This window comes from Prionailurus bengalensis, chromosome A3 (assembly GCF_016509475.1).
Source record: "Prionailurus bengalensis isolate Pbe53 chromosome A3, Fcat_Pben_1.1_paternal_pri, whole genome shotgun sequence".
NCBI lineage: Eukaryota > Metazoa > Chordata > Mammalia > Carnivora > Felidae > Prionailurus > Prionailurus bengalensis.
The window spans coordinates 138524878-138548543 of NC_057354.1; the positions used below are offsets into that span (position 1 = coordinate 138524878).

The window sequence follows — 23666 nt, forward strand, 5'->3', positions numbered from 1 at the left end:
CCCAGCCCTGAGAACGGGGGACACCAAGAGCTTTCCCTGCACTGCTCACCACCTCCCCTGGTGACGCTGGACCCTCTTGGAGCCGGGACGGAAACGTCTACAGGGCAGTCTCACCAAGTCCCCGTGGCTTTGGTACTATCCGTTCTGAGATCCGGGCCTCAGTCCTGTCACTCCCGTGACTCCCACAGGAGGATGTGCTTTCGTATCTCAGGATTCGTAAATGGATGTCAGGCGTGGAGTCCTTAAATTATGTAAATTATGACTCAGAAATGAAGACTGTCCTGAGTGGTGAGGAATTAGAGCAGACGCAGGATATTTCATTTCGATAATCAGCATGATCCCAGGCACAGCACTGTATTCTTTTTTTCTTGTTGTTTTTAAAGGTTTTATTTTTTTAGGGTAATCTTTACACCCAGCGCGGGGCTCAAACTCACAACCCCGGGATTGAGAGTCACGCGCTCTAGTGGCTGAGCCAGCCGGGCGCCCCCACGGCACCGCGTTCTTACACGGACGGTCCTGCTTTGTCTGCTCAGTGACCCCAAAGGACACTAACGAGCATCCACGGTGTACAGAGACAATGTAGCTCAGTTCGGCGGCTTGCCTGGGCTCACCTGCTAGCTAAGCACCAAGAACAGACAGAAAGCTGGGTCCTCCAGCCTCTACGGTGTGCGTTCCTCAGCATCCGGTTTAGCGAGGGTCGCCCTTAACGGCCCCACAACAGAGGCCCCTGAGTGCCCTGGGAAGGACTCCGAGACCACAGCTGGCCTTCACTGTCAGGCTGTCCCTGCAACCCGTCTTTGCTCCCCAGAAGCAGTGGCGCTTGTGGGAGGAGGAGAGAGGTGCGTGTGTGTGCGTGGAGTGAGGACGGGGGTGCACGCGTGTGTGCGTGGAGTGAGGACGGGGGTGGACAGGACCCACCTTCGGTGAAAACCACCTGAGCTCTGGGCTCACAGAGACTCCGTTCGCCGGATCTCTGGGACCTCGGGCGGGTGACTCAACCACAGGGAAGCTTCAGTTTGCTAATCTGTAAAGTGGCCGGCAGTACCCACGGCGGGGCTGGCTGGGCGTGGCGCCTGCTCAGGGCGAGTGGTGCTCGATGTACTTCTGACCCTTCTCCGACTTTGCTCCGGGGTGTTATGGCAGAAAGCCCCATGCCCTGAGGGTGGGAGGGGGGCAGAGGCCGCCTGGGCTCAGCCCGCAAGGGTGGTATTGCCGTCCTGGGAGAGACAGGAGTGAGGAGGGCACTCATCACTCCGTCGCCAAGGGGTCCAGGAGAGCTCATCCCGGATCAGCGATGCTCTTGGCGAGAGGGTGTCGTCCCTCCCCTCGTGCACTGCTGGACCGCTGCTTCCAGCTGTGCGTCCTTTGTGCCTCCGCACACATTCGGGTGCCCTTTCCAGCAAGATATCAGCAAGTTACGCTAGTCTCGGGCAAGCTGAAAGAACACTCTTGGTGGTTTTATCAACGCTTTTCCTACTGCCACAGGACGATTTCTAAAATAATCTGTTTCGGGGCGCCTGGGTGGCGCAGTCGGTTAAGCGTCCGACTTCAGCCAGGTCACGATCTCGCGGTCCGTGAGTTCGAGCCCCGCGTCGGGCTCTGGGCTGATGGCTCAGAGCCTGGAGCCTGTTTCTCCCTCTCTCTCTGCCCCTCCCCCATTCGTGCTCTGTCTCTCTCTATCTCAAAAATAAATAAACGTTGAAAAAAAAATTAAAAACAAAAAATAAATAAATAAAATAATCTGTTTCAGTGCCTTGCCCATGAAAACCTGTAAATTCACATTTAGCAACATGGCTTCCTAATCACGTCAAAGCCAACGGGATTTCATACCATCAAAACAGAGCTACTGTGAAAAACTCAACCTTTTAACAGACACCTGACACAAAACGTTTTCTATTTCCTAAAGACGGAATTACCACGGAGTCCCAGGCCACCCCTGCAGGGCCCACCCCCTGTAGCTCAGGTGCCCGGTGGGGGGCGGGGAGGGGGGAGCCCGTACCTGTAGGAAGATCCGGCCGATACCACTCAGTAGCTGGGGCTCCTGCTCGGGGTAATACTGGATGACTGAGCGATACGCGTCCACAGCCAGCACGTAATCCTGCGGGGACAGAACCCGAAAGAGCATCTTGGGTTAGGAAGATCACCGTTTTACGAAATTAGAAGCTCAAGTGCCTGCAGACTCACGTGTGAAGATAGGGCACGTCGACACGCGAGCCGGGAGGATGCGGAAACCCAGTGCTGGGCCTGGGAGGTGGGCGCAAGCCTGCCTGACCACGTGGCAGACGGGACCCCGAGTTTTGTTTGTGACCAGACTCGGGAAATGCCTTCCTCTCCCTCAGGGGCTGAGGTCCAACCTGCTTCCACTTTCTAAATAGCAATTAGCAATTCACCTGGACTGTCGCTTTCTTTCTTGACAAAATTAAGTGAGTTGGTGAATTTCACCTTGTCATCACTGCCAATGACATAAACCAAATTTATTTATTTTTCATTTAATTTTTTATTTTATTTTATTTTATTTTTTTAAAAATTTTTTTTCAACGTTTATTTATTTTTGGGACAGAGAGAGACAGAGCATGAACGGGGGAGGGGCAGAGAGAGAGGGAGACACAGAATCGGAAACAGGCTCCAGGCTCTGAGCCATCAGCCCAGAGCCCGACGCGGGGCTCGAACTCACGGACCGCGAGATCGTGACCTGGCTGAAGTCGGACGCTTAACCGACTACGCCACCCAGGCGCCCCTCATTTAATTTTTTAAATGTTTGTTTTTTGAGAGAGAGAGAGAGAGAGTGTGAGTGAGGGAGGAACAGAGAGAGAGGAAGACACAGAATCCAAAACAGGCTCCAGGCTCCGAGCTGTCAGCACAGAGCCCAATGCGGGGCTCAAACCCATGAACTGTGAGATTGTGACCTGAGCCGAAGTTGGACACTTAACTGACTTGGCCACCCATGTGCCCCTAAACCACATTTATTAATAGCATCTCTTAAACGTTTTCTATGCTAAAAGTTGAGGAAAAGTTCTTATGTTTAAACAGAAACCCCCACCAAACAACTTAGCTGAGAGTGAGCACAAGACCCAGGGCAGGCTCGCTGGGGAGAGCGCTGGAATGTGGTGCGGGGACTCTCTGAGCGCACCAGGGAGGTGTACGTGGGGCACTCAGCAGGCTCCGCTGGCCATGGTGCTTGGCCGTGCACCCCAGCAGCTGCCCTCTCTCACTGCGTCGGGAGCACCCTTCACGCTGCCCTGGGGGACCGGGTAGGGCCTGACCATCTCTGCACCCCCTGCTGTGCTCCCAACGCCGGCCCACTGGGACACTAACGGAACCCCGGTTCGTCCGTAAGAGGCGGGACCAGTCGCCCAGGACACAGCCCTTGGCCCCTCTCGGGTCCCCCAGCAAAGCCAGCCTCTCCAGAACAGCCGTGATCTCTGTGACGTCTGCGGAGCAGGCTCCGTGACGGGCGCTGTGCTGTTCCTGAGTCCCAGCACATGGCCGGCAGGAAATGTTGGCTGTGGGCACTTTTCTCCTGGCTTGTTTTTCGTTCCTCCACATTCTCAGTTACTAGCTTGCTAACTGGAATGGTGATAGAGACAGGTGACAAGTAAAATTTCAGTTTAGCAGGAAAAGAGTGAAAACCTTTCCAGTCGGGCCCTTTCAAGGAAAACCCATTAAGACAAATTTTACTGAAGGTGTGGTGCTCACGAGGAGCCTCACAGCACCTGCCATCCTTTCCTGGGGCCCCTGCTGCCCACAGCAGGGCTGTGCTGTTTCCAGTGCTGTGTGTGCACACGTGTATAAGCAGGCACAAGTGTGTCAGTGCACTCACAAGTGAGTGCAAGTAAGCGCATGAGTGTGCATGCAAGCACGAGTGTGAGAAACCAAGCCGGTGCATGAATGTGTGCCCAAGTGTGAGCACAAGCATGAGCAAGTGTGTGCAAGCATGAGTGTGAGAAACCACGGAGGTGCGTAAGTGCACAAGTGTGAGCACAAGCATGAGAGCAGGTGTGGGCACGGGGGGTGCACAAGCATGAGCAAGTATGTGCATGCAAGTGCGAACGTGCACTACCGTGTATGCATCAGCGTGTGAGCAAGTGGGTGTGTAAAAGCATGAGTGTGAACAAAACATCTGTGAACACGTGTGCGTGCTAGCGTAAACGTGTGTAGGTGTGCGTTTGCAAGCATGAGCAAGTGTGTGCGTGCTAGTGCGAACGTGTAAGTGTGTGTGTGTGTGCGCGTGCTCAGAGGCCCCTCCCCTGGGGGGGGCTGACGCCCCAGCAGAGGGTGCCTGGGGTGCCCCCACAAGCACGAGGCCTACCCAGACGCCTGCTGGTGGGGAAGTCACCTGCTGTGATTTAACACCCAGCCCTCGCTGTTGGTTTCCAGTCAAGAGAAGACCCTTCTGTCGTTGGTGTTAGCGCCCGAGTGTCACTGATCCAGGCCAGTCCACGTGCCGCAGGTCCTGGCTTGTGCGTCACCCACCCTACCGAGCTCCCAGCCGAGCCGGAGCCGGAGCCAGGACGTGCGGGGCGGTACCTGCCCACTTCTGGCTGGCAAGTCCGGGGAAGCCAACGTCGCCGTCTGACAACCGTGTTTCAGTGCTTGAGGCCAGGAGTCCGTGTTTCCGAAGATAATGTGACGTGGAAAGAACTAAGCAAGGACCCCTGACGGAGTAACGGCCTCGTGGATCTGTGAAAACACGACCTCCTGGGAGAACCCTCCAGGGTGGATCCGCAGGCACGGAGGAGGCGGGGGGGGGGGGGGGGGGGCGCGCGGGAAGGCTGGCTTCCCCGCGAGATCACTGCGGTCCCGGTGCCGCTCTGGACGCCCAGGAGCGGCCGCAGCCTCGGGGACGGCCTCCGCGATGCTTCCAGGGGCCCTGGGCTCAGATAACGCGGGGGTGGGTTGCAGAGCTTCCTAAGCTGACCATCACTGCCGGAAATGGCTTACTTCCTGGAAGCGGAGGAAATGCGGCCCCTCCAAAGGAAAACGCTCAAGGTCGCTGTCCCACTCCGCCCCGCTGCAGACCACGCGACCGGCTCTGAGGAAGGCCGCGAGTGACCTGCTCGGGGATGGGCCTGGGTCGGCGCGGGGTGCACCCGTCTCCCTTCAGCAGCTCTGCCGGCTTGGGGGCCGTGAAGCAGGGCTCACGACCATCTGCAGCCAGAAAGGATTTGCGTGGGGAGACTGAGGCGGGAAGACGCTGGTCTATGCGCCTGCACGGTCCCTCCGTGACCTGAGGCGCCCCGACGGGCAGCCCAGGAGGGCCGGGGGGGGGGGGGGGGGGAAACGTGGGACCCTCGGGGGCGCACCTGAGGCCGCAGGCACATCACCCACAGGGCCGACCTGCACGGGCGCCCCGCCCTCCGCGAGTCTGGGGACGAGAGCCGCATTTGAGACATCCCGGGGCACGTCACACACGTAACCGTGCCCGATGTCGTGCGGACACGTCCCAGGCCACGTCACACACGTAACCACTCCCGACGTTGTTGTGCGGACACGCCCCCGGCCACGTCACACACGTAACTGCCCCGACAGTACGTCATATGGACACGTCGCCGGGCACGTGACACAAATAACCGCGCCCCACGGTACGCTTTGCGGGTACTTGGGGCTGAAACGTCCGCTTCTCATCAGAAGGAAGTTAGTATTTATTTCCCCGTAACAGAGCCGGCCCTCAGAGCGATGAAACGGCCGAGTAGAGGGGCCGCCGGCGGCCGCGCACGAACCCCATGGACAGGACTCCGCAGTGCCGCGCGCGCTCACCCTGGCAACAGGGCACAAACACTCGGAGACCTTTGCCAAACGTGCACTTGAACTCAAGGAAATGAAGATTCGTCTAAAATCTCAAATTGCATTCATCAGAAAGCATTTTTGCAGCAATATGTTCGGTATGGAGTCCCAGCGAAGTCGGTAGAAAACTTACATTTGGTGCTTAAGGGCATTGTTACCACCACGGCGCAACAAAGAAATCCTCCCATAATGTGCTATTAACATCTTAACAATGCAAATAAAAGTCGGCAGGGGGACAGGTAGCGTCCCTCCTGGGGAGTTTTGGCCCCGTGACTGAAGACAAGTCAGCCCTGTGAATTTACAGTTTGCTCTCCGCATCAGCAGCTGGCTTTCTGGGGCGGGGGACGGGGTTCCAGGAGCTGGCGACAGTCATCAGCAGGCTGGGGAGAACGGCCTGCTTGGAGGGCATCCATCCACGCACATGCCGGGGGTGGCCCGCCCTGGGGTGTGAGACGAGGGACACGGTCACCGCAGGGGCGGCCAAGCCACCCTGTCAGAAACGCCAGGTGTGCGGACTGAAGGGAGACCTGAGCTCCTTGGCCGTGTGTGCCTGGTGGGGGGGGGGGGGGGGGTGCTGCGTGAATGTCACAGCTGCGGGTTTCAGAGATACCAGCTCTGTGCCTCGTTTTAGAGCAGGCGCCTGGGGCTCCGGGACACGCAGGGTGCTGCGAGGTCACTGTGCCCTGGTGTCACGCCTTTACAGGGGCCACCAGGATGGGAGCCGTGCAGGCTGCCCTACGGCGGGTTCAGGCCACACGTCCTCCTGACGGGCACGGGGCGGGGCTGTGCATTTATGCCCGCGGCCAAGCCCTCTGCACTGTGCCCAGGACAGGACCCGCTCACGGGGCTGCGCGCCAGGGCCAGCCACGGAGCTCTGCCACCCTATCAACCGCCTGCTCTGCTTTGCTAAAGATTAAGCTCAGGAATGACCTTGGGCTGACCTGTGGGGGACTCAGAGACTCGGTCTCATAAGAGCCCAAGTGTTCGCGCCTGGGTGTCCGAGGCTAACGGATTCTTGCAGCGGCTCTCGGCTGTCTGCTTCCCCCCTGCAGCTGCGGCAGGGCTTCTGGGGGTGTGGGTCCCTGACCTGCCGGCCGGGGGAGCCGGGGGGGGGTTGCGGTCAGGCTCCCGCCAAAGCGAGGAGCCAGACACTGCTGTTTGGCTGGCGAGGGCCTGCTGGGGAAAAGACGAGAGAACAAAGGACCCAGGCGTCCATTCGTCCTCTCCGATCTGAGAGCTGCCTCCATGGGGGCCGAAGGCTCTGGGTGGCATCCCTGAGACACAGGTCTTCTGGGGAAACCTGTCTCCCGATACCACAAGCATCAGTCAGCAAGTCCTGCCAGGACCAGGGGAAACCCTTCCTCTAACACGGGGAGAACAAGGGCTCCCTTTCTGGGATGGCACCCAGAGGAAAATATGAGAAATGCGGGTGGGGAGGGGGAAAGGGTGGGGGGAGGGGAGGGGAGAGGGAGAGAGACGAGAAAGGGAGAGGGAACGAGAAGGAGGGGGAACGAATGATGATTTTAGTTAAATCGTCTAGACGCAGGTTTGAACACTTCAGCGTGGCAGTGTAAACTCTACGCTGTGCTGAAATTTCCTTCCATACACGTTAAATGGGTCCAGGGCGAGTCCGGGAACCCCGCGGCTGCCCGTGGATGTCTCCTCACCATGGACGCCCTCTTCCCTACCCACGTACCTTCATCAGGAGCAGGCAGTTTGCCATGGAGCACATCACCCGGCCCAGGCGGGACCGCCACAGCCGAACGGAGGCTGCAAGAGAGGGGCAGTGGTGAGCGTGTGCCAGCTGGAGGCGAGCCCTGGCCGTCAGCGACGGTCCTGTGACTTCTGGCCTAGAAGGTCCCCTGTCACCAGGCTGCCGAGCACAGGGCATCAGGCCGGTGCTCTTGGCCCTGGGAGGAGAATGGACGAAGAAGTGACACAGCCATGAGAACAGGAAGGTGGCCGGTCAGCTTCAGGGCGGACAGGAGACCATGTGGCCCAGCCACGGCCACCTGCCTGGGGGGCACAGGGCATGGGGCTGCAGGGTGCCCGCACGCTGGGCTCCACTTTACTGAGGTCACCTTCTCAAGGCCTCCGTTTCAGAGCCTTTTAAACGGAAGCGGCAACCGCCGTCCTATCTGTGTTGCGGACCCTGTGGGCACCATCGTGGTGGCAGCGAGCACCCTCCCGCGTGACGGCAGGGCGGCGATGACGCAGAAGCAGAGGTGGCTCCCCAGCAGGTGTCTGCCCGGGGGCGGCTGCAGCGGCCCACAGGCCCGGAGGACGGCGGTGCCCGAAGGACCGTCATTCCGTGAGCCGGCTGACCCAGCTCTGCCCATGTGCTGCCCTTCCCATGTGCCAGGACCAACGGGTGGGTAGGATAACACCTGCCCAGAAAGTGTGCTTATTCTCGGACCTGCTTAAGAACACAGTAGACTTAACTGCTAGAATTGGGAACTTAACTCCCTGCGCCTTTAAGCAATTAAAAATATATCAGGTGCTTACAACATCATTTTTGTGAAAAGAAGAGTCCTCAACAGTATCTTTTGTTGATGAACACAACGTGTGGTCTCACCGAACTGCAGTTTATCTCCACGGACTTGTTTCTTTTTTTCTTTTTTTTTTTTGCGGGGAGAGAGCGAGCAAGAGAGAATCCCAAGCAGTCTCCCTGCTGAGCACGGAGCTCAATCCCACAACCCTACGATCGTGACCTGGGCAGGAATCAAGAGTCTGACGCTTAACCGACTGCGCCACCCAGGCTCACCCATGGCCTTCTTTCGTGTGCTAATTCCAGCTCTGGGAGGAAGCCCCCGTTCACCTTCAAACTGTTTATCTATTATGACCCTTAGGTACCCGGGAAGTGCTTTCTGAGGTCTAGTGATTATCTGCGGATTCCCAAACTGGCACCCAGTACGAGAGGATGGGACATCTGAGGGTGAGTGACGCCTCCTCGCTAACTCAGCTGCAGTTACATGACTCGGAAGTGCATTTGCACACGTGCGCGCACACACACACACACACACACCCCTACAAACCTGGCTGTCCTTTGGGATTTCTCACACAAAGGACACTGAATTTAAAGCATAAATGCAGCCCAGTGCTGCTGGCCCCAAAGGCAAACTTCTCCTGCCCATCCCACTCCCCTCTTCTGTCAGGGTCACCACGCCCTTGGGGGCACCAGTGCAGCTCCCTGCCTCTGGCAGCTGCAGAGGAAGCACCGCTCGCCAGGATAACCCACGCTGGCCGGTGGTCACGAGAGCTCGCTCCGCGTGGGGCACACAGGGGCAAACGGTGGAGCCCCCGGAGGTGCCACAGGGCAGGTGCCGTGTGGAAAGGAGAGGGGCGGCCCTGAGGAGTCAGCGGTGGGTGAGGGGCCTCTCGGGGGCACCGATCGAGTTGGGTTTTGAAGTGTAATTAGCAGTTCATCCCGAACGTTCTCAAGAAGTTACAGCCGGGATGACCTTCTCCTCACTGGCTCCCAGCAGCCTGGGGCTCAGGGTCATCCTGGCCTCCTAGACGGCACGCGGGGCCCCCCTTCCTCTCCTCTCCAGCACTTTGGGGACCCTGGGTGCCCCTCTCTGCCAAGGCTGTGGCTCCGGAGGGCAGTCCCCACCCCAGGGACGCCCCTCCCCCAGGAAGGCCCAACTCCTCTCTGTCCCAGCACCTGCCTGCCGCGGGAGCTGCGCTGGCTTCCGGGACCTCTGGGTGCAGTGGGGCTCCCGCACCCGATGGGGCTCCCGGCGGGCAGGCCTCGTGCCTGGGCTTGCCCTTCCTGTACCAAGAGCTCCAGGCCTGGCGCCTGGCTTCCCAAACAAGGGCGAGCCAACGAATGCATGCGAGGACGGAGGCCTTACTAAGGGGGGGGGGGGGGGGCACAAAGAAAACCGCTGGGGCTGGCAGTCGCTTAACGAGCAGTCTGCGCACTGACCTCGTCTGTTCTCCGGTGTGATGCTGTTCACACTTCCGTCCTCAGCCAAGCCCTGCTCCAGATTTGTCAGGATCTATGGCAATTCCAAACGAGAACAACAAAATCGTGAAAAACGAATTTGCTTCCAGACTTTGTCGTAACCGATTCTAGGAGACGCAGACTTCTCTGTATGAAAACCAATTTGTCAAGGAATGTCCCACACAGACACCTTTTACACGTCAGCACTCAGGACACGGAGGGGACGTGGAGAGGGGGCCGCTCTCCAGCCGGTGGTGGCGTCTGGGTCTAGGACGCTCGGAAGGCACTCGAGAGACCTCAGACACAGAGGAGACGTCCTCTCTTTTCAAGAAAGGCGGCCAGTGTGTTACACACGAGGATGATTGTTACCTTCAGAAGCGCCAGTCTTGCCCCTCCGCTTCCCCCCCTCAGCCGTGGGCTGTGCGGCCTTTTGAAATGTAAGAAATATATTCTGAGCACCTGTCCCCTTACATCGTTTGTATTGTTTGGTTAATGACTTCGGGTTGCTTTGCGTGCTTTGGCTTTTCCTGAAAAGAAAACACGACGGCTATCACTGTAACGTGAGGAGGGGATGTGAGCGGCAGGAGAGAAAGGCGTGGAGAGGAAAGGCTGTGCGTCAGGAGACCCAGCGTCAACCGACGAAGCTGTGTCCCAGTTGCGTCATCACTGACCTCAGGGGCAGGTGGTCTGGGGAAAAAAAACCTTCTGTTTACGGGTCACCTTGCCAGTTAACATGTCCCCAAATGACCCACCCCAAGAGGGGACGCTTGCCACCCGATGAAGAACCTGCTTTGGGCTTTCGTGTGTGGGGTCCCCGGGGGCAGAGCAGGGGGCGAGCGGGGCCTCTGCGCACCTGCGAGGGTCCCTGCCTAACGCCAGCTGGAGCACAGCCTCTGTGAACAGCCCGTGCCGCCTCGCTGGGTCCAGACACTGGGTTCGGAACCGGAGCCGCGAAGGTTCTCGACTGGGTCCAGACCAGGTCACATGACATTTTTGGCTAATCTGTCTTCTGATGAAGAATCATAAGAACAGAAACAGACTAGGAAAGGAAGTCTTGGGGGCGCTTAACCTCCGGCGAGAAGAGAAGGCGGACCGGAAGGGAGAAGAGGCAAGAATTACTGAAGGGGAAGAGGTGGCCCAGCACCCTCCTGGTCCCCAGGGCCACTGGATGGGACACAGGGGAAGGGGCGGGTGTCCACGCACAAAACCAACCACGACAACCGAGCCGGAGAGAAGGAGCCTCACGGAGGGGGACCGCACACCTCGTGAGGGCAAAGTCACCGACTGGTCGCGTGCCTCACCGCGCGTCATCTGTGCCGAGGACCCGCCTCTGGGGCCACCTTATCTGCGGCCTGGACTGAACCACGAGGACGGTGCCAGGAGTCCAGAGGCCGGAGCCGTGACTGTGGGGGCAGGTGGGAGGGGGGTGGCCTACTCTGGGCGCCAAGAGGAGAGGACGCGTGTCCCGGAGAGAAAAGCAGGAGTCCCCGCCCCTCTGGCGCCAATACGACTTTATACGGTCCGAGCGCGCTCGCCTCCAAAGGCTTAGTTCTGTGAAGGAAAGCGACAGAAACACCGCCACCCAAAGCCCGAAGTGTTTAGTCCGCAACCGTGGTGAGGTGTCCCTTCCCTCCCCCATCTCTCTGTCCCTGACAGAATGACCGAGGCCCAAGTCCAGGTGAGACACTGTCAAGCATCCTGGTCTGCTCCCCAGAATGAGCAAGGGAGACTGCACCAGCCTGGCCCACAGGAACACCACATTGACACCTGCCCGCAGGTTTGGGCACAGTGGTCACACGCGTGACCCTGGAATCTGGTACCGTAAACCTCAGGTTCTGGTTCGTATGCCTGCGGTGTGGCACCAGACCCTGCGCTTCTGATGGGCTTTGGGTGGCGCTCTGGGGACGACGGTCTGGGAACCACACTTTGTAGGAAAGCTCCGGGGAAGGAGTCTCGCAGCTCTTGCTTTGCTGGGCTGCTGCGGGCTACAGGTGGGGTAGTTTTGGGGAATGGGTTTTTGTACATGGAGCACCCAGGGTACAGACCACTGGGGGCGGGCCCTAACCCAAGGGCCCGAGTTCTCACTAGTAACCTACTGGAGACCAGACTCAAGGGAGAGCAGGTCTGCCCTAGCGGGGCTCAGATTTCTCTAGAAAGTCCTGTGACCTACCTGTCCCACCACAGTCTCCTAGGGGAACTTGTGGGAAAGAGGCTTTGCAAAGCAAAAAGAGGCTTCTTGGAGCTGTTTCAAGCCACTCAAGGGGGACTAAACATTCCCACGGACCAGGCTCTGTGCTCAGTCGCTTGTCTGCATCCCGATCCAACCCGCACGCAGCCCCGAGGCAGCGGGTGACACCCCTCATCTACGGCTGAGGGCCTCGAGGCTCACGTGGCCCAGTCACTCTGCCGGGAAGAGACAGGTGCACCTGGAAAGCTTCCCCATCTGCCTGACTCCAGAGCCCTCCCAACCCCTGCCTGTGGACACAGTGTCCCTTCGGGGCTTCACACCTTGAAACAATGCTCTCTTCTCTCCATGCGGATCACAGAAGGACAGAACACACAACGTCAAGATACACAAGTGAGGAATACAGAACTCCGGACCTCCTCATTCCGCTGATGCCCACTCTTTGCTGGGCTCTCGCGCACGAGTCAGGACTAGATTGTTTGATAACTTCTGCGGCCTTGTGCTTCACTTTTGGTGCATCAGATTTTATTTTTAACGTTTATTTATTTTTGAGAGAGAGAGAGCATGAGCAGGAGAGGGGCAGAGAGAGAGGGAGACACAGAATCCGAAGCAGGCTCCAGGCTCCAGGCTCCGAGCTGTCAGCACAGAGCCCGATGCGGGGCTCGAACCCACGAACCCTGAGATCATGACCTGACACTTAACCGACTGAGCCGCCCAGGCGCCCAGGGGCATCGGATTTTATACTAGGTTGCTGAGGGGTACAGTTCACATTCCCAAGTCGACATCCTGAGATTTGCAACGCTGCAACCTGGAGTCTCTAAAGGTGTGAACTGCCACCCCGAGAAGAGTCAAGACACAAACCTTGTAAAACCCCAATGACAGGGACGCTCTTGAGCTCCTCTGAGGGCCAGGAGGGTGAGCGTCTCCCACCCTGATCCCCAGCAACGGGGACCCTGCTGTCACCTCCTGCTTGTGCACTCTGACACACAAGGCCAGGAGCGTGAGTCTCTCCCAGCTGATCCCCGGCGACGGGGACGCTCCTGTCACCTGCTTGTGTACTCCGTGCACGCACGGGCCCAGGAGCATGAGCATCAGTGGCAAAGGGCGGAGAGGCCGCCTCCAGCCTTTCAGTGATCTCTCTCTACTTGCCAATCACTCCCATCTTATCTGATGAAGCCACAATCAATTTGTTCTCTGCTGCAGCGGCAGGAAGGCGGCAACGGCACCATCCGGGTCAGGTGAGGCCTGGCAGGGCAGACGTTGTCAGCATGCCGACGGCCAGCCTCCGGAGCGTTTCCCCGAGGAGCTGGCCAGTGAGGGCCAGCTGAAAGACATCAAGACTTCCTAGAGACAAAGCTGTCACCTCTGCCTTATTAGCAGTCAGCAGCAGAGAACCATTCCTGTCAACACTCTGGAGTATGTTTCTTTTGCACAAAAACATACCTGACCCTCCGGCTTCTTCAGCTGTGGGGGTCTCTAAAGCAGCACTTCTTTTACGAGCTTCCTTCCGCCAGGCTAACCTGCGACGGGTGGAGGCTGCTGGGTCGTGGGAGGGTCGGAGCTGAGCTCAAGACCACGCGGGGCACGTCCGTATCGGCAACGACCCACAGCCCAATTTACTTTGGCATCGTTCCTTATGGACCGTGTCTACTTCTGCAAGTGGTGTTAGAACTCTGTTCCCTTGGCTGTCTCCCAACTGGTCTGTAAAGGTCTCTCAGGACTAGCAGCAGAGAAGCCAGAGAAGGAGGGACCGCGGGACAGAGGCACCTGCTGTCCTGATGCGATGGTCTCTAGCTTGCCCGAGGCCCGGGCGCACAGCAAATTTGTTTGAGACCAAGGAGCATTTCACCTTCACAGATACAATTACACCATCCAAACATCTTACTAGTCTAGCACATTCTTCTGCATCAAAGGCAGCAGGAAAAACGGGTGCCCTGGGCCACCTGGTAAAGGTCACAAGTGACGGCCTGCTCAAACTGGGCCCCCTGTTACAATTCGGGACCACGGTCTAATCTCAGGCTCCCTGGCTGACTACAGAGAGTCCGCAACCACTGTCCGGGGAAGCTTCCACATTAGGGAAAGCCTGGCCTCTTCTGAGCAAACGACTGCTTTCTAGACGCCGAGAACTGTGTCCTGACGCCATTTCCCTCCTGGCTCTGGTGACCAGGAGTCAGACCTGCTTTTTGGCTCCTTTCATGTTACCGCCGTCTCAACTTCACCTTCTCTGTCCTGCGGTCTCGTTTAACTTTTTTTCAACAGAAAAATGCCTGATTGTAAAGTTAAAGTACGCTGACATAACGACGGCTGAGAAAATAAAAAAGAATAGAACGGCCTCTGTTCCTGTTACCCACAGAGCTAACACAATGCTGTTCTCCCTTCAGCGGATGTTGTTTACAGGAGACCGTACTGCAGTAATAAATCTGTGGGCTGGCTTTGAAAATGAGCATCGTGTGTGAACATGTCCCACGTCAGGGCTGTGGAGTTAGATGACTGTTTGGAAACCACATCATGCCTTGACACCCCAGGTCCGGGTCTGTTCCGGGACACCCCAGGTCCAGGCCTGCTCTGGGGCCCTTGTGTGCGGCTGCCATCTAAGGCTGTTCCCTCTCACTTGGGGAATCCATGCTGGGATCAAAACTGTGAAGAGCTAGCTGACTGTTGCTGGAGAGACAGCTGTCAGACGGCAAAGCTCACAGTGTATTATCTGCACACACAGTCACAGCATATGGTCACAGTGTGTTATCCGTGCACACACGGTCACAGTGTATTATCCGCGCACGGTCAGTGTATTGTCCACACACACGGTCACAGCGTATTATCTACACACACAGTCACAGTATATTATCTGTGCACACAGTGTATTATCTACGCACACAGTCACAGCGTATTATCTGCACACACGGTCACAGTGTATTATCTGCACACACGGTCACAGCGTATTATCTACACACACAGTCACAGTATATTATCTGTGCACACAGTGTATTATCTACGCACACAGTCACAGCGTATTATCTGCACACACGGTCACAGCGTATTATCTACGCACACGGTCACAGTGTATTATCCATGCACACAGTCACAGCATATTACCTACACACAGTCACAGTATATTACCTGTGCACACAGTGTATTATCTACACACACGGTCACAGAGTATTATCTGCACACAGTCACAGCGTATTATCTACACACACAGTCACAGTACATTATCTGTGCACACAGTGTATTATCTACACACACAATCACAGTGTATTATCTGCACACGGTCAAGCGTATTATCTGCACACGGTCACAGCGTATTATCTGCACACGGTCAAACGTATTATCTACACACACGGTCACAGCGTATTGTCTGCACACGGTCACAGCGTGTTATCTACGCACATGGTCACAGCGTATCATCCACCCACATAGTCACAGCGTATTATCCACACACATGGTCAGCGTGTTATCTGTGCACACAGTCACACCGTATTATCCACACACAAGGTCACAGTATATTATCCGTGCACACGGTCACAGCGTATCATCCACCCACACGGTCACAGTGTATTATCTGCACCCGTGGCAGTGCTCTCATGTTCTCACAGCCTGAAGCCCTCAGTCCCTTCCCAAGGGACAGCAACCCTCCACCGTCCTGGCCTGGCTTCCTGCTCCACGTTGACCCTGTGTGAGCATTTGATTCTACAACCACTGCTGACCTCTGGCCCGGAAAAATGACCTTGAGGACCAACAACAGACGCCATAGGAGCAGTGAGAGCACAGGGGACAGACAGCCCTAAGGGGAATGGGAACGTAGTAACTGCTTTCTTCCCAGAAACGACAACTCTGGTTGTGTAGACTGTCCTTGAGTTGAGCCTCTCAGACCGGCATCGGGGCTCCTGGCCAGTCTGAGGCCACCACATGCAGCCCGGCCCGACTTCCCGTCCTGAAGCCTCGAGGGGGTGGCCCAGTTCTCCACCCACCACCGGACACCGGCGGCCACACCGCGTCTGGGAGGGAGTCACCAAGTCCGTGCCCCAGGGTTCAATACCAGCGCCCGGGTCGGGCAGGAGGAGGGGCCAGGCGTGCAGGCTGAGGAAGGAAGGCTGGGGGAGGGGATGGGTGGAGGACGTCACCCGTCACCCGAGGAGATGTGACTCCGTGTCCTGACCCCTCAGCAGCGAAGAGCCCCACCCCCTGGTCCTGTGAGCCCAGCCGCTGGGGCCACGGTCCCCGTCAAGGCGACACTCAAGTGTGCTGCCTGGGCCACGTTCCCAGGGCGGCGGGGAGTCTGCTGCACTCGGGGGAGCCCGGGAGACCGCAGCGTGACCCCACGGGGAGAGTCAGGACCAGGTTTCTGGGGCCGGGCGACCTGTTCTAGCGTAGGCTCCTCCACCCCCACCCGCTGTCAGACCCTGGTGACTCTTCCACGTCTGTAAAACGGAGACGCTATCACTTCAGACGGCTGTCGTGTTAACGGAGGGTGTAAAACACAGAGCACAGCACGTTATGGTGCGGGTGCCGCTCACATGGTCACGGTGACCCACGGCCACTGTGGGCGCTCGACCTGGCACACCCTGGGGGCCGCGCTCAAGGACACAGGGGAGAGCACAGGGATGTGGGGAGGGTCCTGGTCAAGAGCCTGAGGTTTACAGCTCTCCCGGGGTCTCCCGTTGGCTGTGACCGACTCAAAACACCAGCCTGCTGGTGTCGGACGGAGCCTCGGGACCCTGTGGTCCAACCCCTGACCCCTGACCTCTGGTTTACAGGTGGAGAGCAGAGCGGATCAGTGGCCGTGCACAGAACAGACCTGTATGCAGGTAATGCATCCGTGCCTCTAACTTTACCCCGCCAGAGCAGGCTGCCACAAGAGTGGTGTGCGGGCCTTTAGTATTTTCAGCTTTTGCACTTTTTTTTTAAGTTTATTTTGAGAGTGCGAGTGGGGGAGGGGCAGAGAGAGAGGGAGACAGAGAATCCCAAGCAGGCTCCACACCGTCGGCACAGAGCCTGACGTGGGGCTTGAACTCACAAGCCGTGAGATCGTGACCTGAGCCGAAACCAAGAGTCAGATGCTTAACCGACCGAGCCACCCAGGCGCCCCTGGATTTTGTACTTGAGTAAATAAGTCCCCGCACGAACACTGCCTTCCTGCCACCTCACCCTGCGTGTCCACGGTATACTGGGGAATGGCTCGCGGATCACGGGGCGGGGGAAGCGGAGCCCCGGAAACCGCGCTCACAGAGGGCGGGGCGGGGGGCGGCGGGTGTCGTGCTCAGCCCTGAACTGTCGCGGGCTGTGCACACAGGTGCTCATACACATCTGCCCGCTGACCTGACAGCGGGTCAAAGACAGACCACTCCCGCTTCAAAGCCCCCAGGGGCCTCTCCGGCTGAAACCACCCTCAATCATGCACGGGACGAGCTTGCAGGTAACACTGGCCTCTGGGGGGCAGGGGGGGCAGCGCGCAGGAGGAGGACAGCGGAAGCTCAGCGGCTGGGCTTCTTATCTGCCGGCCGGTGGCGGGGGAGCCGTGGGGGGCCCGCGGGCACCACCTTGCTCTGTGTCCCCCAGCCGCTTCTCTTTACCACCACCAGTCCTGTCACGTGGGGCTGCCTCTGTCTTGGGAGGCGGGGCCAGGTTTTAAGTTGGAACACACGGCAGGCACACGTTGAGATCAGCCACGGAGATCCCTTTGGCCAGAGGCCGACACGCCGTCCCTTCCAGGACGGGCTGCCTGTGTTGCTTCCGGAATTGGAACCCCCCACCCTTCTCTTAGCTCAGCAGCAGCAAACGGATGGGCTTGCATCTGGGTCGTGCCGTCACAAGGACACCCACTGGCGCACGGCGCGGCCCCGTGACCTGGGCTGGGATGTCCACACCCAGGTGGCACCCGAGAGACCAGTCACGCTCAGGCCCCGGCAGCCAGCGGGTCCCTACACCGCAGGCCGCGCCGGGCCAGGGGCTCCCGTGGTGTGACCGCACTGGGCCTGCTCACCTCTCTGCCCTCATGAGCCGTCGGCCGTCACCGCCTGGCCACCCGGGGACGAAACCACCTGAGTGAGGACGGACCCCATCTCTGGGGGCCGGCCTGTGGGACCGGGGATTTCAGACACTGGTCCCGGGGCTCTTATTCGTTGGTTCAATCTGCCACCAAACGCAGCAAGACGTGTTCGTACTGGATGGAGCAGAGAGTCTGGAACAGGCAGGAACACTGTCGGTCTTTCTCCCTTCGGCTGGGACGTGTCACAACGAGCGGTCGAATCACACGATCACAGGCAAGTAGGCTGGCCTCTCCGTGCCCCAGTTTACTCAGCTGTAAACGGGGGTAAGGGAATCCCTACTTTACTGGGTTTCCATAAGGATTAAATGAGCTGTTATTAGAAAAATGCTGAGGAACAGAGACCAGTCCCTGACGAACACGCTGTATTTCAGGGGAATGGGTACAACAGTCTAGAGCAGCCGTGGCGGCAAGACCTGCCCTTGTCTCTCCCTACCCCGCAGCACATGAGATACCTCAGGACCAGGAAAACGGACTCCTAAAACGTCTTCTTTTCTCCCCTCGAGTCACTGGAACACTTGGAATTTTCTCTCAAGTACATAAAAATTCCCCCGATGCGATATGGAGGTAAATGAAAAACGTAATTAACAAAATCATCTGTGTACAGTTTAGAAAATCATTGATTTTGCGTTTCTCGGCAACAAGTTATACGCTTATGTCTGAAAATAGCTGTATCTTAAGTGTTTTAAGATTCAAGGAAAAAAGTGTCGGAACCTAAAAAAAATGTTCCCCGTCAACCGATTAGCATACAAGAAAGAAGAGTTTTCCTGTCTCTCTGAAGTTATGCAGGGCGGAGGCTGTGAGGTGCCTGGGACACCTGCTCGCGCCGGAGTGAGGGCTGCTGTGCGGGAAGGAGCCCGTCCGCCTCCCTGCCGCGAGTCCTGACGACGCCGGCATCTTGGAAAAAGCCCCTAAAACCTTCCTCAAGAATAACGAGACTGAAAGCAGGGACCGGAAAGATCCACTCTCATTTAACACAGGGCCATGTCGTGCTGCTGCCCTCACCGCTTGTGCTTACAGCTCTGGGCGCTCCGCAGACGCGACCTCACCTCGAGGGAGGCGGGAACAGGCGCTTCGCTTCCATCTAACGGTGAGCAGCCTGAGCGGTGGGGTGGCCCAACGCCCGGAGGTGGAGAGACTCTAAGTCCCCTGTTTCTTCCGAATAGCACTCCACAGCATAATCTGACCTGTGGATGCAGCTTGGTGCCTTCCGCGTCACTGTTAGCGTTCAACCAAGAACAATTCACAAAGCGCTTCTGAACCTTACCTGCCTTCGGAGTCGGCATTACGAATGCCAGTTGTCACCACACAGTAGGACTTGCTTTGATTCTGGAACATTTTAAACTACTACTTCCTTAAACATTGCTCCCGGGCCTCTGGAGACACAAAGTAGGTGCTTGTAGGATTTGCAGGATGCGTGAAGGGCCTGAAGAGACATTTTGCTAGACAGAGAAGACACACAGGTCTGCCACGTTTAAGGGCATATGATTTGTACACAAGAGATATTTCCCTGCTTTTATTTTTTTATTTTTATTTTTTAATTTTTTTTCAATGTTTTATTTATTTTTGGGACAGAGAGAGACAGAGCATGAACGGGGGAGGGGCAGAGAGAGAGGGAGACACAGAATCGGAAACAGGCTCCAGGCTCTGAGCCATCAGCCCAGAGCCCGACGCGGGGCTCGAACTCACAGACCGCGAGATCGTGACCTGGCTGAAGTCGGACGCTTAACCGACTGCGCCACCCAGACGCCCCGCCCTGCTTTTAATCTACCAAGGATACCGAGGAAGACTTACATGCCAACAAGTTGGACGACCCAGACGAAATGAATAAATTCCTAGAAACATATAATCCTCCAACATCGAACAAGGAGGAAACAGCAAATCTCAACAGGCCAACTACTAAGAGAACATTTCAGGCCAATATCCCTGATGAACATACATGCAAAAATCCTCAACAGAGCATCAGCAAACTGAATTCAACTCTACAATAAAAGGATCATACACCACAAGCAAGTGGGATTTGTTGCAGCGATGCAAGGATGGTTCAACACCCACATATCAACCTGGCACAACACGCTCACAAAATGAGGAATGAAAATCCTGTGGTATCGCCACAGATGCAGAAAAAGCATCTGATACAATTAAAAAAAAATTTTTAACGTCTATTTTTGAGATAGAGAGAGACATAGAGTGTGAGCGGGGGAGGGTCAGAGAGAGAGGGGGACACAGAATCCGAATTGGGCTCCAGGCTCTGAGCTGTCAGCACAGAGCCCGACGCGGGGCTTGAACCTGAGAACTGTGAGATCATGACCTGAGCTGAAGTCGGCCGCCCAACCGACTGAGCCACCCTGGTGCCTTGCATCTGACACAATCTAATGTCCACTTATGATTAAAAACTCTCAACACAGTGTGTATAGAGGGAATGTACCTCAATATAATAAAGGCCATATATGACAAAGCCACAGCTAACACACTCAACGATAAAAGATCGAAAGCATTTCCTCTAATATGAGGGACAAGTTAAAGATGCCCACTCTTATCATTTTTATTCAACACCTTTTTTTATCCAACACTTTTTTATCCAACAGTTTAGTGGAAGTCCCAGCTGCAGCAATAAGGAAAAGAAATAAATGGCATCCAAGTAATTAGGAAGTAAAACTGTCACTATTCACAGTTGATATGACCCCACATATAGAAACCCCTAAAGCATCCACCCAAAAACTATTAGACCCAATAAATGAATTCATTAAAATTGGCAGGATACAAAATCAATATTCAGAAATCTGTTGCATTTTTTTTATTTTAGTTTTTTTAATGTTTACTTATTTTTGAGAGAGACAGAGACAGAATGTGAGTGGGTTAGGGGCAGAGAGAGAGGGAGACACAGAATCCGAAGCAGGCTCCAGGCTCTGAGCTGTTGGCACAGAGCCCGACGCGGGGCTCGAACTCACGAGCTGCGAGATCGTGACCTGAGCCGAAGTCAGACGCTCAACCGACTGAGCCACCCAGGCGCCCCTGTTGCATTTTTATTTAATAATAACCAACTATCAAAAGAGCAATTAAGAAAATAATCCCGTTTACTACTGCATCAAGAAGAATAAAATATGTAGGAGTTAATACAGCCAAGGTGAATCACTTGCACTCAGAAAACTGATGAAAGAAACTGAAGACGATGCAAGTATACAGAAAGATACTCTGTGCTGCGGACTGGAAAAATATCGTCAGAATACCCAAAGAAGCCTACAGATTCAACACAATCCCTATCAAAACACCAACGGCCCTTCTCACAGAACTAGAGCTAAAATAAACGAAAATAATCCCCAAAGTTTGTATAGAAGCACAAGAGACCATGAAGAGCCAAAGCAACCTTGAGGAAGAAGAGAGGTACGGGAGTATCAGGCTTCCTAGTTTCAAGACCTACTAGAAGCTACGATAATCAAAACAGTTTGGTACCAGCACAAAGACACACACACACACAGGCCAACGCAACAGGTAGCTGACCATAAAAGCATCGTTAATTGATCTGTGACGAAGGACACAAAAATATACAATGGGGAAAGGAAAGTCTCTCCAATAAATGTCAGGGAAACTGGACAGCTACCTGCAAAAGAGTGAAAGTGAACCACCTTCTTACAGCATCCACAAAAATGAACTCAAAATGGATTCCAGACTTAAATATAAAACCTGAAACCATAAAACTCCTAGAATAAAACATAGGCAGTAAGCTGTAGGACACTGGTTTTGGTGATATTTTTGGATCTGTCTACTCAGGCAAGGACGATAAAAAAGCAAGAACAAACAAAAAGGACCAAATCAAACTAAAATGCTTTTGACAGCAAAGGGAATCATCAACAAAATGAAAAAGCAACCCACTGAATACACGGCGTATCTGATAAGGGGTTAACATCCCAAATATACAAAGAGCTCATAAAATTCCATATAAAAAACCCAGCCAGGCAGAGGGCCCGAAGAGACATTTTGCTAGATAGGGAAGACACACAGGCGGCCAACGGGCACACGGAAAGATGCTCAACATCACCAATCATCACGGAAACGCAAGTCCAAACCACAACGAGGTGTTACCTCACACCTGTCAGAACGGCTTGGATCAGAAAGATAGGAACTAACAGGTGTTGGTGAGGCGGTGGGAGAAAAGGCAGCCCCGTGCACTGCTCGAGGGACTGCAAACCGTGCGGCCACCACGGAAAACAATACGGAGGTTCTCTCAAAACTGAAAAGAGGACCACTCTACGATCCGGCAGTCTACTTCTGGGCACTTATCTGAGGAAAATGAAAACGCTAATCCAAAAAGACATATGCACCCCTATGTTCATTACAGGATTATTTACAACAGTCAAGATTTGGAAGTTAAATGTCATAGATGTCCACTGACGGACAACCGAATTAAAAAGGTGGGGTGTATACATACAACGGAATATTACTCAGCCGTGAAAAGAATGAAATGTTGCCACTTGTGACAACACCGATGAATCTAGAGGCCATTAGGCTACGTGAAATAAGTCAGAGAAAGACAGATACGTATGACTCCACCCACACGTGCAACCTAAAATACAAAACAAAACGGAAACCGACTCGGACACACAGAGAACAAACCGACGGCTGCCAGAGGGAGGGGGATGGATGAAATGAACGGGATGAAGAGGTGTCAACCTTCCGGATGCAAAGTAAGTAAGACACAGAGATGTGACGTACAGCATGGGAAGCCAGTCACTAACACTGTCATGACCTTCCACGGTGACCAGCGGTAACCAGACCTGTTGCGGTGACTGTTTCCTAACGTACGTGACATTGAACCACTGGGTTCTACACCTGGTACGAATATGGTATCGTCATGTCAGTTCTTCTTCAACAACAACAACAAATACTAAGGAAGAAGGATTTCAGGCCCCAAGCTTTGCATCCTCTGCCCCCAACAACAACTTCGGCAGGCAAGAATACCACGGTCACGATGAACTGGGTCCCCCGCCTTCCCGCAGGAAGCGGTGACGGCGGATGTCGGGTGGGTTGGGTAGAGAGTGATGTGGCTGCTCCCTCCAAGGAAGGGGAAGGGAGGGGGCTCTCCGCCGGGCGGGGGGTGGGGGGCGGGGAGTGCCAGAGCGGCCCACCCGGGCACCATCGGTACCTTGCTGCAGACGGCCTTCACTCGGTGCAGCCTGTCCAGTGACTCCTGCGGGTTCCCCAGGTACTGCTGAAGCTCCGCGTGTAAGATCCTCATCGAAAAGGGCACCATGGAGCCTGGGATGAAAGCAAAGCCAAGCTAGTTAGTTGGTGGTAAGTGAGCACGCCTTTGCACCAAACAGGCCTGCGGGAGGGAACTGCCGATGTGGCAGCGGGAGGGACGCCAGCACGCCTTCCTTTCTCAGTAAAGTCTGCAATGGTGTCCGTCGTAAGATGTATGCTGGTTTTCTCGGCAAAGCGCCACAAGGACCAAAGGCGAAGGCGATGTCCCCACTGTTTCCATAGCTGTGCGGTAACCATGTAGAAACCAGAGGCTGCGCCCTCCCGCGGCGAAAGCCGCCGCATCTTTTCTATCCGTTTGGGGAGGCAAGCTCAGACAGAAGGCTGCCCACAAGCCGACCCCGAAAGGAGGCCCGCCAGGCACGGGGAGCAGGGGAGGAAAGTGAGCGAAGATGCGCCTCAGACCCAGGTCCTGAGGACGGCGCTTAGCCTGATTCGGTGGTGTGCGT

At 55.7% G+C, this 23666-nt stretch overlaps 1 protein-coding gene across 1 annotated transcript in view; it reads right to left on the reverse strand.

The window, feature by feature from the left end:
• TRAPPC12 (trafficking protein particle complex subunit 12) overlaps positions 1 to 23666 on the reverse strand; it is an 83226-nt gene that overhangs the window by 12480 nt on the left and 47080 nt on the right. Inside the window, exons 6-9 of the mRNA XM_043604638.1 lie at positions 23102 to 23214; positions 9713 to 9785; positions 7481 to 7554; positions 2000 to 2098 (exon numbers count right to left, since the gene is read on the reverse strand). Of these exons, the coding sequence (XP_043460573.1) occupies positions 2000 to 2098; positions 7481 to 7554; positions 9713 to 9785; positions 23102 to 23214 (359 nt within the window). The remainder of the gene's footprint in view (positions 1 to 1999; positions 2099 to 7480; positions 7555 to 9712; positions 9786 to 23101; positions 23215 to 23666) is intronic.